We start from the raw sequence: 17,947 nt of genomic DNA on the forward strand, positions 1-17,947 counted from the left end.
TGTAACTTCACCTAATTGGGTTAAAAATATTTTTTGCAAACCAGTAATTATAATCCGCAAATAATGTGCCGTGGTTGAGTGTCTGTGCTGTGTAGAGCTCGGCAGAGTAACCGTGTAATACTCTTACATATCAGCAGGTGGCAGCAGGTAGCTAATTGCTTTGTAGATGTCGGGAACATGGTTTGTCGCGATCACAATATGCGGGAGGCACCGTGTAGGTAAAAAGGTATCCAACACTTAAATAAAAAATAAACAGAAGGCAAGTGCCGCTAAGAAAAGGCTATGCAAAACGAAACTAAAACTGAACTGGCTGCAAAGTAAACAAACACAGAATGCTGGACGACAGCAAAGACTTACAGCGTGTGGAGCAGATGGCGTCCACAAAGTACATCCGTACATGGCATGACAATCAACAATGTCCCCACAAAGAAGGATAGCGAAAACAAGGCAGGTGCGGGAATAGCGTTCAAGGAAGACATGAAACTGCTACAGGAAAATACCAAAAAAAGAGAAAAAGCCACCAAAATAGGAGCGCAACACAATAACTAAAACACTACACACAGGAAAACACCAAAAAAATTTTAATAAGTCACGGCGTGATGTGACAGGTCGTGATAGTACTTAGAGACAAGAGCTATTGTGATGCATGGTTAGGTATGGTTTGAATTCATATCCAACAATTGCGAGAACGACTTTTTACTGTCAATATTGGCTACTGAGTTTAAGTTTTTAATGTTTTCTGCTGGTGGTGTGCCTCAGAATTTTTTCAATGAAAAAATGTGCCTTGGTTCAGAAAAGATTGAAAAACACTGCTCTAGACCAGGAGTCGGCAACCCGCGGCTCCAGAGCCGCATGCGGCTCTTTGATCACTCTGATGCGGCCCAGCTGCATACTTGCCGACACCCTTGATTTTCCCGGGACACTTCCGGACATCAGTGACTCTCGCAAAAAACTTTCGGGATTATTATTCTCCGAGTTTCACCCTTACAATAATAATAAGGGCGTGCCATGATGGTACAGTACTTAACACCCTCTACAATCTGCATTAAATAAATAAATAATGATAAATGGGTTATACTTGTATAGCGCTTTTCTACCTTCAAGGTACTCAAAGCGCTTTGACAGTATTTCCACATTCACCCATTCACACACACACATTCACACACTGATGGCGGGAGCTGCCATGCAAGGCGCTAACCAGCAGCCATCAGGAGCAAGGGGTGAAGTGTCTTGCCCAAGGACACAACGGACGTGACTCGGATGGTAGAAGGTGGGGATTGAACCCCAGTAACCAGCAACCCTCCGATTGCTGACACGGCCACTCTACCAACTTCGCCACGCCGTCCATTAACAGCGTGCCAGCCCAGCCTCTTGTTATGAGAATCTTCTGCTTGCACAGCAAGGCATACTTGGTCAACAGCCACACAGGTTACACTGACGGTGGTCATATAAGACAACTTTAACACTCTTACTAATAATGCGCCACACTTTGAACCAAAACCAAACAAGAATGACAAACACATTTCAGGAGAACATCTGCACCTTAACACAACATAAACACAACAGAACAAATACCCAGAATCCCATGCAGCCCTGACTCTTCCGGGCTACATTATACACCCCTGCTACCACCAAACCCCGCCCCCACCCCAACCCTGCTCCCTCACACATCAACACGCCCTTCCCCCCACCCCCGCCCCCCATCCGTGCGTCGGTTGAGGTGGGCGGGGTTTGGTAGCGGGGGTGTATAATGTAGCCCGGAAGAGTTAGGGCTGCATGGGATTTTGGGTATTTGTTCTGTTGTGAAATGTGTTTGTCATTCTTGTTTGGTGTGGGTTCACAGTGTGGCGCATTATTAGTAAGAGTGTTAAAGTTTTTTTATACCGCCACCGTCAGTGTAACCTGTGTGGTTGTTGACCAAGTATGCCTTGCTGTCATTTACATGTGCAAGCAGAAGCCCCATACAACGCATGGCTGGGCTGGCACGCTGGTTGTAACGAGCGCCAAATGCTGTACCATCACGGCACGGTCGAGAGACCATTTGCCTTGAAAGTCGTAGTCTGCCGGAAAAATCAGTAGGGTTGACAAGTATGTTATAAAACCCGCGGGCCGCACTAACATTCAATTTATATATTAAGGTATGGGCCGTGTGTCTGAAACCCTTGGTTTATACATAGCACAAAGCTAAAAAAAAACTTTGTATGCAGTGTTATTTCATTTTAAAATTCAAAAGATTTTTGTGGCTCCCATTGTTTTCTTTAATTTGTGAAACTGGTCAAAATGGCTCTTTGACTGGTAAAGGTTGCCGACCCCTGCTCTAGACAAACAACAGTTGACACCTATGGACAATTTAGAGTTTCCAACGAATCTACAATAACATGCATGTATTTGGAATGTGGAAAAAAAAAAACACACAAACAAACATTCCAGCTGCACACAGAGAGGTCCAAGCCAGATTCAAGGATGGAACAACCTGCTTTTGAGGCAGACGTGTGAGCCACGCGGCCACCGCCTTGCCCTGAAGCTCTTATCATTGATCTAACTCTATATCAGATAGCTTCCTTTGTTTGTTGTCTATTACCACTTTTATAGTCCTATTTTTAAAGTCGTAAACTATATGCATTAACTGGACCGCGGGGAGGACTCAGGAGTAAATTGAAGGAGGCTATTTAAGGTTTTAATGTGTCCAGTATGTGAAGGTCTTTAGGATTATAACTTACAGATGGTCTTCTTAGACTAGATATCGTAGTATAATTCTGTGCACAGCGGCTTGGTGTGGAGTCTGATGTAGGCCGGCGCTCACCGCCCGCCGGCTGTCTGCTGGATGAAGGGTTTTAAGGGGAGCAAATCACTCAACGTGACGCGTATTAACTCATAGGCAAGGTTTTACATCAATATCTGCCGATCATCCGCTCACAAGTCCTACAAGGATCAGGTGAATTTAGCAAAGGGCTTGAGCACGTATTTGCAGTTATTAAGGGTGTTAATTGCAATGTAACACTTCAAAGAAGAAGCCCGGCTATATCTGAATTTGAATACAACCCGAAGCAGAGTCTGATGGAAAGCAGTTGATGAGTTCATTTGGGAGAGTTATGGTGAAAGGCTGAGATGCAGAGCAGTGTTTGCAATGCTGACTGGATAATGGCATGCAGAGTGCTGCAGCGCTACCCGAGGTTGAGCCTGCGACCATATGCTCCTTTCACTGACGCCCTTAAGAGCAGAAAGAGATAGAGGCCATGAGCGTGCACACTCATTGAAAATTGGTTAAACAGTATCTATTAACAACTTGGACCTTGTTTGAGTAAATTTTACCCCCCGACACTTCAAAATACACCCCGAAAGGACTTTAGAATCAGGGGTGTCAAACTGGTTTTGGTTCAGGAGCCACATAAACACCAATTAAATGTCAAGTGGGGCGGACCAGTACAATCATAACATCATTGTTATACTTATAAACAGCGGCGTCAAAGTGGGGGTGTGGGCGTAAGTCCTGGGGCCCCAAGCAAAGGCAAAGACTTTTGTAAAGTTTGAAGATTTTTTTTTTTTTTATTGCATTTAAATGTTTTTTTTTTGTTTGTTTTTTAAAGACAACATAGACGTAAATATAAAATTAATATAGCCGTGAACGTTTAGTAATAAAGTTGCTTGAATAAAATTAAGTTAAAGTTAAAGTACCACTGATAGTCACACACGCACACACTAGGTGTGGTGAAATTACCCTCTGCATTTGACCCATCCCCTTGTTCCACCCCCTGGGAGGAGAGGGGAGCAGTGAGCAGCAGCGGTGGCCACGCTCGGGAATCATGTTGGTGATTTAACCCCCGATTTCAACCCTTGATGCTGAGTGTCAAGCAGGGAGGTAATGGGTACCATTGTTATAGTCTTTGGTATGACTCGGCCGGGGTCTGAACTCACAACCTACTGATCTCAGGGCAGACACTTTTAGCAAGAATGTCAAAGTCTGACAACACATTAGATCGTTCCACTTGAATAGTTAGGCACTCACACACAGCATCAGCATTTTGGAACAAGGAAAGGTGATAGACAGTTCAGACTATAATAAATATATTTGTGGCGGCACATAGGACGAAGTTATATACTGTACAAGTTTCACTTTTGCATCTCATTGCCCATAACTGTGGTGAGTAATATTTATATATATATATATGTATATATATATATATATATATATATATATATATATATATATATATATATATATATATATATATATATATATATATATATGTATATATATATACATATATATATATATATATATATACATGAATTTTCATATATTACTCATTGTTAAAAGCCATGTCTTAAAGCACCTCTTCCTGAGGGCGATTCAGTGTTATAACTTCACCTTTATCGTTAGTTTTTAAGCCAAAATGCGTCCATTCTCCCTTTTCTGTCTACACACTGTGTCTGCTTGTAAGTACTCTGTGATTGTGCGCTGCCGAACATGCTCCTGCTCGTAAACCAGCAATGTCACGACATGACGACGACGAGGGCACAAGGGGGCTTGGGGGACCGGTACTTTTCTGAGGAGGTATAGTACCGAATATGATTCATTAGTATCAAGGTACTATACTAATACCGGTATACCGTACAACCCTAGTATGCATATGAATTTTGTCGCCAATTAAAAAAAATTTAAATTAATAAAATTAACAATTTTTTTCTTTTGTTCTTTCTTTTAGGAAAGAGGAAACATTGCTGTTGTCTTTAATGTGGGAACGGACGACATTAACATAGAGGAGACCTCAAAGTTTGTAAACGACGGAAAGTACCATATAGTGAAGTTTACGAGGAGTGGCGGTAACGCCACTCTGCAGTTGGATGATCTGCCCGTCATTGAGCGCTACCCGACAGGTGAGTGACCCGCTCTGTCTCTCCTTGGAATGTATTTGCCAGTTAGAGATGATCAAAAAAAAACCTTCAATGCGTTACTTGTTTCCGGGTGTCCAGAAGGCATGGATTTGATTTTGTTTGTTTTTGCCAGCAGCTGTATAGAATAATACCAGTGTTGCTTTGGTATTACGTAAAACTACACACGTGTCGCTTTTAACAGTACAAGCTGCTTTTTTTCTTCAATGTAACACAAATCGCCCACACTGTGCAACTAATGGAGTATGCAGATTAAAAATCTGCCTACACCGTACAGTATAATTAACTATTTAATTGGGAGTTTACAGTACAACACTAAAATGAAATTAAATGTCATGTTTTTTTTCTGCAATTCTTCTATCTGGTTGTTTAGGAATGAACAAGCAACACTGGTATATTTCTGTAAGAGAATGTCAATATGTGAGTAATAACATGACTGCATTACCTCAAAAAGAGTACGATTGTTTTGAACAGCTTAAGGCTATGACAAAAGCTACAGCGGATAAAGTGAATATTTGACATATGCTCATGAAACAAAACCAACTAAGGATTGCAACATTCGCCCCGAAAGAGCCAGCTTGCCAGTTTCAAATCAAGATGATATGCTTGAGCCTGAGCCTGCATTAAACATCCAGGGAGGAGGACAAATTCAAACCATCTTTCCGCTTTTGCATAATGTTTGCTGACCTTTTTAGCAATGACCGGCGCATCCATCCAAAAGAAAGATGGTCAAAAGCGTTCAATCCTTGCTGCTAGCCTCAGGTGAAACATGGGTAGCAATACTTTTGACGTGTTAAAGACAAAGGTTGCTATGTCAATTCAATCCACCAGCCACAGTGCAATGGAATATAGGTGACATAAAACTCACATTGGAACTGCTTGTGTATTTGTACATTTCTGGGTCTCTCTTATAATATTTATATATTCATTTGATAGGGAAATCATAATACAGGGGCAGCACGGTGGAGCAGGGGTTAGTGCATTTGCCTCACAATACGAAGGTCCTGAGTAGTCCTGAGTTCAATCCCGGGCTCGGGATCTTTCTGTGTGGAGTTTGCATGTTCTCCCCGTGACTACGTGGGTTCCCTCCGGGTACTCCGGCTTCCTCCCACCGCCAAAAACATGCACCTGGGGATAGGTTGATTGGCAACACTAAATTGGCCCTCGTGTGTGAATGTTGTCTGTCTATCTGTGTTGGCCCTGTGATGAGGTGGCGACTTGTCCAGAGTGTACACCGCCTTCCACCCGAATGCAGCTGAGATAGGCTCCAGCACCCCCCCGCAACCCCAAAAGGGACAAGCGGTAGAAAATGGATGGATGGATCATAATACAGGTACTGAAAAAAAAGATTATTTTTCTTTTTTTTTCTCCATCCCCCAAAAAAATTCAAAAAATAAAAATAAAAAATTACAAAAAATAAAATAAAAGTAAAATAATAATAATAACACCCCCTCCGACTCCCCGTCCTATATTTCAGTCACAGTGGGTAGCAATGTACTGCCTTCCTCTTCACCACAAGCAGATAGAGAATTACACGAACTGACTAAAAGGAAAAAAAGTCACAACAAAAATAAAAATCACAAACATACAGAGAACAGTCACTGAATAAAAACAACAACAACAACAAAAAATAAGAGTTGAGGTAAATGAAAAGGTTCATTGTCAACAGTGAGTGTCACATTTATCCTATAGTGTCTTTAATTTAGCTATGGGGCTAATTATGCAGCCCCAGGTCAAGTCAAATTGTTTTGGTGTACCCCTCAGATTATATTGAATTTTCTCTAAATCTAAGAAAAACATGAGGTCCTTAAACCATAGGGAGACCTTGGAGGCAAACTGTAATTTCCACTCCAATAAAATCCTTCTACGAGCTATTGATGATGCAAAGGCGATACTATCCCTAAACGTCTGCTTAATTTTTTGATAGTTTGGTGGAATTCCAAAAATAGCCAATTCTGCACATGGCGTCAACTTAAAATTTAGTGCATCTGCAAGATGTGTAAAAATATTAATCCAGTAGGCTTTCAGACAGGGACAGGACCAGAACATGTGTGTCATGTTTGCAGGAGTCGATTGACAGCGATTACATGTATCTGCAATATTGGCATACATTTTGGAAAGTTTAGCGTTAGTAAAATATATGCAATGGACAACCTTAAACTGTATTAGATTAAGCTTTATACAAGATGTGCTGTATCAATGCAGATTTCCAGTCATTGTCATCCAAATTGTCTGAGTACCTGCCCAACCATCAAGTGTGAAATTACCCTACCAAGTTATTTTCACGTATTTGGCTGTTTCAGAAATATTGTCTCCAAGCAAACTTTTCAGATTTTGGCTTTAATGTGCGTTAATGAAACACAATGTTTCTCTCAATCAACTGCACAGAACCACTTTTATGTCAAAGCCAAAAGCTGAGCAGAGCTGCGGTGTTGTTGAATGCACACGCCACACAATTCATGTCACACCATTGCACACACAAGTCACAGATTGGCTGTAAGGTGAAAATTGATGAGAAAAAAACCCCTGAAAAATGGCACTCTATCTCTATTTTGTTGCCACACAACTATAAAGGCATGAACCAGTCTCTATGTTTCCATGCACTAAATTAGTCTCATTTTTGAAATAGTTGGGTTATTTGTGGGGATGTCCGATAATGGCTTTTTGCCGATATCCGATATTCCGATATTGACCACACCCTTAATTACCGATACCGATATCAACCGATACCGATATCAACCGATACTGATGTATACAGTCGTGGAATTAACACATTATCATGCCTAATTTGGACAACCAGGTATGGTGAAGATAAGGTACTTTAAAAAAAATTAAAATAAAATAAAATAAGATAAATAAATTAAAAACATTTTCTTGAATAAAAAAGAAAGTAAAACAATATAAAAACAGTTACATAGAAACTAGTAATTAATGAAAATGAGTAAAATTAACTGTTAAAGGTTAGTACTATTAGTGAACCAGCAGCACGCACAATCATGTGTGCTTACGGACTGTATCCCTTGCAGACGGTATTGATATATATTGATATATAATGTAGGAACCAGAATATTAATAACAGAAAGAAACAACCCTTTTGTGTGAATGAGTGTAAATGAGGGAGGGAGTTTTTTGGGGTTAGTGTACTAATTGTAAGTGTATCTTGTGTTTTTTATGTTGATTTAATAAAAAAATAAAAATAAAATAAAATTATTTAAAAAAAACGATACCGATAATAAAAAAAACGATACCGATAATTTCCGATATTACATTTTAAAGCATCTCTAGTTATTTGTATTTTCATACCTACGTGTGAAGTCCCAGTGTCCATGCACACTCTCTAATGCCACTATTGGTCATACGCCGTGTGCCTTTTAGCACAGATAAGTTAAAGTTAAAGTACCACTAATAGTCACACACACAGTAGGTGTGGTGAAATTACCCTCTGCATTTGACCCATCCCCTTGTTCACCCCCTGGGAGGTGAGGGGAGCAGTGAGCAGCAGCGGTGGCCGCGCTCGAGAATCATGTTGGTGATTTAGCCCCCAATTCCAACCCTTGATGCTGAGTGCCAAGCAGGGAGGTAATGGGTCCCATTTTTATAGTCTTTGGTATGACTCTGCCGGGGTTTGAACTCACGACCTCAGGGCGGACGCTCTATCCACAAGGCCAATGAGCAGGTCTTAAATAATGTCAACATCATTGAAACATAAATTTAAAAACGTTATTTCGAGTTCAACTCCGAAATGGATTTAAATTCTAGATCTTGTTCGTTGATTTGCAAGGTCTAGTAAGGCGCACTATGAGGCACCAAAGATTTGTCGCCCATATTCTAATCAGTGACAGAGCATGATGTGTCCAGGAAGACATTTGGGATAGAAATTATATATGAAGCACCATGTCATTTAATAATTTACAATCTATTTGCGCTTCTTTACGCAAAATGGGCCCCCCCACAAGGATCACCAAGCCCTACCCCGGATTTCCACTGGATCTGCGTATTGCTTTTCCGGTTGACCTATGACGTCACACTAGTCATCTGTGGCTCCTAACAAGTCAACAACCTAGCTCTGTTGTACATGATGTCCGCTATAATATTGACATAGATTATAAATATTATGTCTCGTATGGCTATGCTGATGTTAAATAGCTGACAGCATCAAAAAATGATCTCAGATTACGCTACTACCAAGAATGTATCAGAGTGAATGCAGGTCCAAAGCAAAGAAAGACCGGCGGCAGAGAGTTGTTTCGCAGGAATTTGGGATCATGGAAACAAAACTTTCGAAATGTCACAGCGTTCATTCATAAGGCTCTTTGGATTGATGGAAGGAGTTTTAAATCTGGAGGAAAAGACCGTTTGTGCCCCAGGCTGATACTGTTCCAGATGAAGGTTGTTATTGTTGTGTACAATTTTGCTCATTGTGTAGAATACAGTTATTTGTATTTCTTTCGGGAGTCAGAATTAAGCCATTTCCTTAGTTACCTTCTTAAATAAGTATATTTTTTACTCCAATCGATGCACTTCAAAAAGTTCAGTTATTTTAATTTGTGAAGCAAATAAACAGTCTCCTCTTAATGACAATTGTTGCTATGATTTTATTGAACGGTATCTGCTTCCGGGTTATAGCCCGGGCTGGCCCATGCTCGATATGAAGGGTTCCCTCAAGCTGCACACGCCCACTTGAGAGATTTGGTTTTCAATCGCATAATCCAGGTGTGTTAGTCCGACTTTTTAAAAACCAAACCCGACCGGATTAAGGTGTTGAATAATTATTGTCAAAAAGCAACTGAGTTGTTCAACATCAGGACCTAATTCAACGAGTTCTCAATGTTGTTGTAATGTCTTGTGCCTGCTGGGTATCCTTAATGATGGTCACACAGTTGGAGCGGCTTGGATGGTGCATGCAGCTTGGGAGATGTCAAGTGCTGTATGTAACTGCCTTACCGTGTTATCTCCTCTCAGTTTAGCTCTATCAGGCACACACAGTATCTCTTTGTTGCTAAAGCAGTCCACTATGATTCATGTGTGATGGACCCGAGTGGTGGGATATTAAAATCTAATCTAATTTTGTTAAAAACCAATATAAATATTAAGAACCCAATGTAGTGAGAGCAACCGTCCCAAAATAAGGAAAGATAATGATGCTGATTTACAATTTATTACAATATAGATTAAAACCGTCCAGTTGTCAATACTAAAAGTACCAATTGTTAACCAATATTATGGTGAGGGTACAGCCGCGACAGGCGTAGTGGGTCAGCGTCCTGTCCCCACCCACTTCCACAGCGTCCTCCTGCACACAGAATTAAAACGGAGGCAGGCCACGGGGATCAATCAATCAATCAATGTTTATTTATATAGCCCTAAATCACAAGTGTCTCAAAGGGCTGCACAAGCCACAACGACATCCTCGGTACAGAGCCCACATAAGGGCAAGGAAAAACTCACCCCAGTGGGACGTCGATGTGAATGACTATGAGAAACCTTGGAGAGGACCGCATATGTGGGTAACCCAGACCCTCTAGGGGTGACCGAATGCAATGGATGTCGAGTGGGTCTGACATAATATTGTGAGAGTCCAGTCCATAGTGGATCCAACATAAAAGTAAGAGTCCAGTCCATAGTGGGGCCAGCAGGACACCATCCCAAGCAGAGACGAGTCAGCAGCGCAGAGATGTTCCCAACCGATGCACAGGATAAAATCTTCTAAAACTACTGAGACGCTCTCCGGGCTGACGCCACACTTACACGCAAGGCAGGGTTTCCCCTGCCCCTGCTGTAGTTCCGCGTCAAAGTATTGGGTACGCCCACTCTCCTCGCCAGTCGCCGGTCACTCGCGGGACCTACGTGGCCGTACCCGTCTTGTCTCGCTCCGCCTCTTGGTCGCTCCTGGGAGTCACTGCAGGTCTCTGGGTCCCGATCGCTCCTGCCCACAGGACCACACAGCCAGCGTACAACGCACGAGCCCGCAAGCCCACAGCCAAAGGCGGTTTGATCACCCCCACATATCCACAATCCACGACACTTATTTCGGAGGCAGAGTTTCCTCTGCCCCTGCGTGTTGTGGGCTTCTTGGGGTTCACTCCGGTAGCTTGCGGGGTCTGCTGTGTAGTCCTGGATTCCTTCCCAGCCTGCGGGCGTCCACTCGGACGCTCTTGGCAAAGCCTGTCGATACTCTCCGGTCGCTTCCTCCTCCTTCCGTCGCGCTTCCTTCCGTCGCTCTTCCTTCCGTCGCTCTTCCTTCCGTCGCTCTTCCTTCTTCTCCTGGTCTGTTGGATGCTTCCCTTTTAAATGTGTGCAGTCCTAATGCTCCACAGGTGCGTCTGATCTCAGGTGCCGCTTGATTGGGCACTTTGGTTGTCAGGGGCAACAAGCTAAAAGGGGCAAGTCTTAAAATGCCAGCAAAGTCCACAAAGTGTAAAAACAGGCAACTAAAATTACAATCGAATTCTAAAATGTAAAAACATGCAATTAAAAATACAATCAAATTCTAAAATGTAAAAACATGCAATTAAAAATACAATCAAATTCTAAAATGTAAAAACATGCAATTAAAAATACAATCAAATTCTAAAATGTATCCATCCATCTTCTTCCGCTTATCCGAGGTCGGGTCGCGGGGGCAGCAGCCTAAGCAGGGAAGCCCAGACTTTCCTCTCCCCAGCCACTTCGTCCAGCTCTTCCCGGGGGATCCCGACGCGTTCCCAGGCCAGCCGGGAGACATAGTCTTCCCAACGTGTCCTGGGTCTTCCCCGTGGCCTCCTACCGGTTGGACGTGCCCTAAACACCTCCCTAGGGAGGCGTTCGGGTGGCATCCTGACCAGATGCCCGAACCACCTCATCTGGCTCCTCTCGATGTGGAGGAGCAGCGGCTTTACTTTGAGCTCCCCCTTGATGACAGAGCTTCCCACCCTATCTCTAAGGGAGAGCCCCGCCACCCGGCGGAGGAAACTCATTTCGGCCGCTTGTACCCGTGATCTTGTCCTTTCGGTCATAACCCAAAGCTCATGACCATAGGTGAGGATGGGAACGTAGATCGACCGGTAAATTGAGAGATTTGCCTTCCGGCTCAGCTCCTTCTTCACCACAACGGATCGATACAGCGTCCGCATTACTGAAGATGCCGCACCGATCCGCCTGTCGATCTCACGATCCACTCTTCCCCCACTCGTGAACAAGACTTCTAGGTACTTGAACTCCTCCACTTGGGGCAGGGTCTTCTCCCCAACCCGGAGATGGCACTCCACCCTTTTCCGGGCGAGAACCATGGACTCGGACTTGGAGGTGCTGATTCTCTTCCCAGTCGCTTCACATTCGGCTGCGAACCGATCCAGCAAGAGCTGAAGATCCTGGCCAGATGAAGCCATCAGGACCACATCATCCGCAAAAAGCAGAGACCTAATCCTGCAGCCACCAAACCGGATCCCTTCAACGCCTTGACTGCGCCTAGAAATTCTGTCCATAAAAGTTATGAACAGAATGAGTGACAAAGGGCAGCCTTGGCGGAGTCCAACCCTCACTGGAAACGTGTCCGACCTACTGCCGGCAATGCGGACCAAGCTCTGACACTGATCGTACAGGGAGCGGACAGCCACAATCAGACAGTAAATGTAAAAACATGCAATTAAAATCCACAGCAATAAAACACTATAAGACATGCATGGCAATGAAACAAAAAAAATAAAATCCCCTACTTGTGTCCCATCACACATGCACATTTAAAAAGTGATGTTGTATGTGTTGAAACATTCGCCGGTGTCCACCCATCATTCATATGCAACAATACATAGGCTAGCTACCTTATTAGTGCCATTGCAGACTAATTACATCTAATCACAATCACTGTACAATCCCCCTCGTCACCTCCAGCATTGTTCTCTTAGCTCTCCTGTAGTTTGATTGGTATCGACGTTTCCCTTTAATGCACTCATAATAGTACCCTTTAGCCTTGGCCGCTCACAGATCGACAGCAACTATTATAGAGCACGGCAGACAGCAAAAATGATGATTGGAAAGCCCGACAGGTAGAAAGGTGCACATTGCATTAGAGGGGCAAACATTCTGAAAGCATGGCAATAATTGTTCAACAAAGACTTATATTGCCGCCATTGTAATAGTATTGAAAAGTCTTCATACCAGTGGCGGAGGCTGGTCTCTCAAGGAGGGGAAGCTCATAAAATGTGTTGGTTTATTTATACGTAAATTCTACCCTGCGTTCCTTTTTAAGAAAGTGATCTGTGACCCTGTCGTGCCAAGAAGGCGTCTTTTCCAGGGATTTGGCAAGTGTCCTCTCAATGGCCAGCAGAGCTAGGCTGCTTAAAGGGGAACATTATCACAATTTCAGAAGGGTTAAAACCTTTAAAAAACGTTTTTTTTCAACATCTTACCCATCACGCAATATCCCTAAAAAAAGCTTCAAAGTGCCTGATTTTAACCATCGTTATATACACCCTTCCATTTTCCTGTGACGTCACATAGTGATGCCGATACAAACAAACATGGCGGATAGAACAGCAAGTTTATAGCGACATTAGCTCGGATTCAGACTCGGATTTCAGCGGCTTAAGCGATTCAACAGATTACGCATGTATTGAAACGGATGGTTGTAGTGTGGAGGCAGGTAGCGAAAACGAAATTGAAGAAGAAACTGAAGCTATTGAGCCATATCGGTTTGAACCATATGCAAGCGAAACCGACGAAAACGACACGACAGCCAGCGACACGGGAGAAAGCGAGGACGAATTCGGCGATCGCCTTCTAACCAACGATTGGTATGTGTTTGTTTGGTATTAAAGAAAACTAACAACTATGAACTAGGTTTACAGCATATGAAATACATTTGGCAACAACATGCACTTTGAGAGTGCAGACAGCCCAGTTTTCATCAATTAATATATTATGTAGACATACCCTCATCCGCTCTCTTTTCCTGGGGGTCTGGCGGCAGATTTCTTTGACTTTATCGTTGGAAATGCATCTGCTTTGAGTGTCGCAGGATATCCACACATTCTTGCCATCTCTGTCGTAGCATAGCTTTCGTCGGTAAAATGTGCGGAACAAACGTCCAATTTCTTGCCACTTTTGCATCTTTGGGCCACTGGTGCAACTTGAATCCATCCCTGTTCGTGTTGTTACACCCTCCGACAACACACCGACGAGGCATAATGTCTCCAAGGTACGGAAAACAGTCGAAAAAACGGAAAATAACAGAGCTGATTTGACTCGGTGTTTGTAATGTGTTTGAGAAATGGCGGATTGCTTCCCAACGTGACGTCATCGCTCCGAGAGCGAATAATAGAAAGGCGTTTAATTCGCCAAAATTCACCCATTTAGAGTTCGGAAATCGGTTAAAAAAATATATTGTCTTTTTTCTGCAACATCAAGGTATATATTGACGCTTACATAGGTCTGGTGATAATGTTCCCCTTTAAACGGCCTTGGCCCACGGTGTTGCGGGTGTAAGACTTGAGTCGTTTTAAACAGGAGAAGCTCCTCTACACCTGCAGACGTAGCTCCAATCTTTGCCACTAATTACAACAGTTTGTACACCTGTGTTCATTATAAATGTATGTTTGTTGTTCAATAAAATACAAAAATAAAATTATTTGCCATTATGTGCAGGTTGCTACCTTGCAAGCTCGATAGCTGGGACTGGCACGAGGCTATTGTGATGTGAGAGTGCTTTGAGACGGTGGAGGGGCTCAGCAGCACCCGCTGCTCGGTAGGGACAGAAACTGCAGAGTGAAAGAAGTCAGTCTCCAAACACAAAAAAACATCCGAAATAGAAGCTCTATTTGTCGCGAGTCGTTTTTAACAAAGAAAATGACGCTAAGAGGATCAGGAAAGTCTCCGGTTCAACTCAGAACAACAGAATGAATATTGAAAACACAGAAGATTACAACACAAGATCGCTGATTCGCTCAATTCACTGTCAATCAAAAAAGGAATCCGCCTTAGACAGATCATCCAATCATCATGCAGAAGTTGAGCGTCCGGGCCGGCCGAGGCCAGCCCACTGTCCCATCCCAGAGACGCTGAGCGTCCGATGGGCGGGACAAAGCCTAGCATTCATCCAATGACTCGTCTCGTTTTGCTGCAGTGTATGACCTCTGTGGACGGCCAGCGTCTAAAATGTTTAAAGCACCGTGAAGCTGCAGGAATGAGAGAGAGGAAAGAAGCTGATTCTGAACAAAAGAGCGCGTTGTAGCGCATATTTAGTCAATAACATGTACACACAACACTATATATTTAATCACTTATTTTTGGCCATTTTAGGGAAGGGGTCACCAACGCGGTGCCCGCGGGCACCAGGTCGCCCGTAAGGACCAGATGAGTAGCCCCCTGGCCTGTTCTAAAAATAGCTCAAATAGCAGCACCTACCAGTGAGCTACCTCTATTTTTTAAATGTTATTTATTTACTAGCAAGCTGGTCTCGCTTTGCTCGACATTTTTGATTCTAAGAGAGACAAAACTCAAATAGAATTTGAAAATCCAAGAAAATATTTTAAAGACTTGGTCTTCACTAACTGACAAAGAAACAGATAACAGATTTGGTGTCCAGTTCAAAGTGTGACATGATTTATTTAAAAATTTGAGAGTTGAATTTTGTATTTTACATGAGTTATTATTTGTACAAACATGGTGCAAAGTAATTCATGATTTCTTAAAAAATGTTAGTGGCTAGCTAGTTAAGATGGGATATTGTGATTTCACAAGACTGTCTTAGAAGTGATCATTTGAAAATGTTCAATTTGAAAAATGTGCACTTAGAGAAAATATAAAAATAAAGTGTTGCATATTGATATTTATCTGTTTCTATATATATTTATTGTGAGAAATCATTAAGATGATCAGTGTTTCTACAAAGATAAATATATTTTATTATTAATAATAACATAGAGTTAAAGGTAAATTGAGCAAATTGGCTATTTCTGGCAATTTATTTAAGTGTGTATCAAACTGGTAGCCCTTCGCAGTAATCAAAAAGGTTTCAAAAAGGTTGGTGACCCCTGTTTTAGGGGGAAGCTGAGCTTCCCTTGCAGTCTTAGAGCAATCGCGTCTGCTTCATACGTACATATAAGCCCCATTAAAAGTCTTTAGCATGATTATTCAAATCTTAAATAGCAATATACAGACACATATTTACCATTCTGTTTGCTGTAGTTCTTGCTTTTATTCCTGCCCTGCTTTGCATCCACACAAACAAAAGGCTGGGCTGCCACAGAAAAAAATAAACAAGAAAAAAAAAAAAGCATCTTCTCAAGAGTATTGGCCATGAAAGTAATAGTAACACAATGGTGCTGCCAGGCCTGCGGGGCACCATGGAGCATCCTATCAAAGCACCCGATGAACACAAACTGCACACAAAGATAATAGAGACGACGTCTCTGGCCTTATTCTTTTTACAGTCATCAGTGCGTAGTGCACTTACATGTCTCTCCCTTCATTCTCTCTGTCCCTTTTACCTCATTGACCACCCCTGCCTCCTTCCTTCATCTGGCCACTCTTGCACCGTGGAGTCTTGCAGTGTAGGATGCAAAGTGGGTTATAAAGGTGGGAGGGGTCAGCTTGTTTGCCTTCTCTTCGTGGAAAAACATGTTTAAAATGTTACACTGTGTACTAGGGTTGTATGGTATACCGGTATTAGTACTGCGATTCTAATTAATCATATTCGGTACTATACCGCCTGTAAAAAGTACCGGTCCCCCACCCATCACCAATATCACTAAACCTTGTGTCCATGGAGACAAATCTAGCACGATTATCATCCCTGTAGGGCACGTGATAGCTCTACATGCTTCACTTCACACCACGGCACATTGGGGTCATGCAAATGGATGAGTAAACACTTGTCCATAGTTGACAAAGTCAATACAAAATATCATTATGTCCAATCATTAACCCATTAAGGAGACCATCGAAATGTTGAACACACTGATTTCAAGTGAATGAAGGCGCACACTTAATCAACACAATTTATGTCACACTAAGAGTGGCCGTATGAACACGGTCATCAATATGTGCCATATAATGATACCATACTAAACAACAATGAAAAAGACATTTTGGGGAAATATTTGCACCACAACACAACATAAACACTACAGAACAAATTTCCAGAATTCCCTGCAACACCAACTCTTCTGGGATGCTACAATATAAACAAACGCCATTGGTGGATCTACACCTAACATCCACTGTAATGATACCAAGTGCAATAGCGTATCTAGTCGATACTACTATGATTACATTGATATTTTTTAGCATCACAAAATTTTCTTTCGTTTAAAAAAAATGTATATTATGTTTATAAACTCAGGAAATATGTTCCTGGACACATGAGGACTTTGAATATGACCAATATATGATCCTGTAACGACTTGGTATCGGATTGATACCCAAATTTGTGGTATCATCCAAAACTAATGTAAAGTATCTAACAACAGAATAATAAGTGATTATTACATTTTAACAGAAGTGTAGATATAACATGTTAAAAGAGAAAATAAGCAGATATTAACAGTAAATGAACAAGTACATTAATCATTAATTTTCTACCACTTGTCCTTAATATTGTTGACAAAATAATAGAATGATAAATGACACAATATGTTACTGCTTATGTCAGCAGCTAAATTAGGAGCCTTTGTTTCCTTACTTACTACTAAAAGACAAGTTGTCTTGTATGTTCACTATTTTATTTAAGGACACACTTGCAATAAGAAACATATTCAATGTACCGTAATATTTTTTGTTAAAATAAAGCCAATAATGACATTTTTTGTGGTCCCCTTTATTTAGAAAAGTACCGAAATATATTGGCACCAGTACCAAAATATTAGTATCGGGACAACACTACTGTGTACATGTTTTTGTTGCTTTCATTTTCCAGTCACAATAAAGTCTAGCTAGCCCTGTATCTCTATTGATTAATCCGAAATCATTCTAATGGTTAACCTGTTTTGTTCCTGACTCCATTAATAGAGGAAGTGTCCCAGTGTCTTCAGTGTACAAACGCTTTGTTAACAAAATAAAAAAAAAAAAAGCAGCAAAT

General features: G+C 41.9%; 1 protein-coding gene across 23 annotated transcripts in view; it reads left to right on the forward strand.

Annotated features, from left to right (window-relative positions):
- The window catches only part of LOC133605783 (neurexin-1a-like), a 670,433-nt gene that overhangs the window by 562,764 nt on the left and 89,722 nt on the right, over positions 1 to 17,947 (forward strand). For all 23 annotated transcript variants that reach the window (XM_061959083.1, XM_061959095.1, XM_061959164.1 and 20 more), the window contains one exon: positions 4,707 to 4,878. In XM_061959083.1, the coding sequence (XP_061815067.1) occupies positions 4,707 to 4,878 (172 nt within the window). The remainder of the gene's footprint in view (positions 1 to 4,706; positions 4,879 to 17,947) is intronic.

Source organism: Nerophis lumbriciformis, linkage group LG02, assembly GCF_033978685.3.
Source record: "Nerophis lumbriciformis linkage group LG02, RoL_Nlum_v2.1, whole genome shotgun sequence".
Classification (NCBI taxonomy): Eukaryota; Metazoa; Chordata; class Actinopteri; order Syngnathiformes; family Syngnathidae; genus Nerophis; species Nerophis lumbriciformis.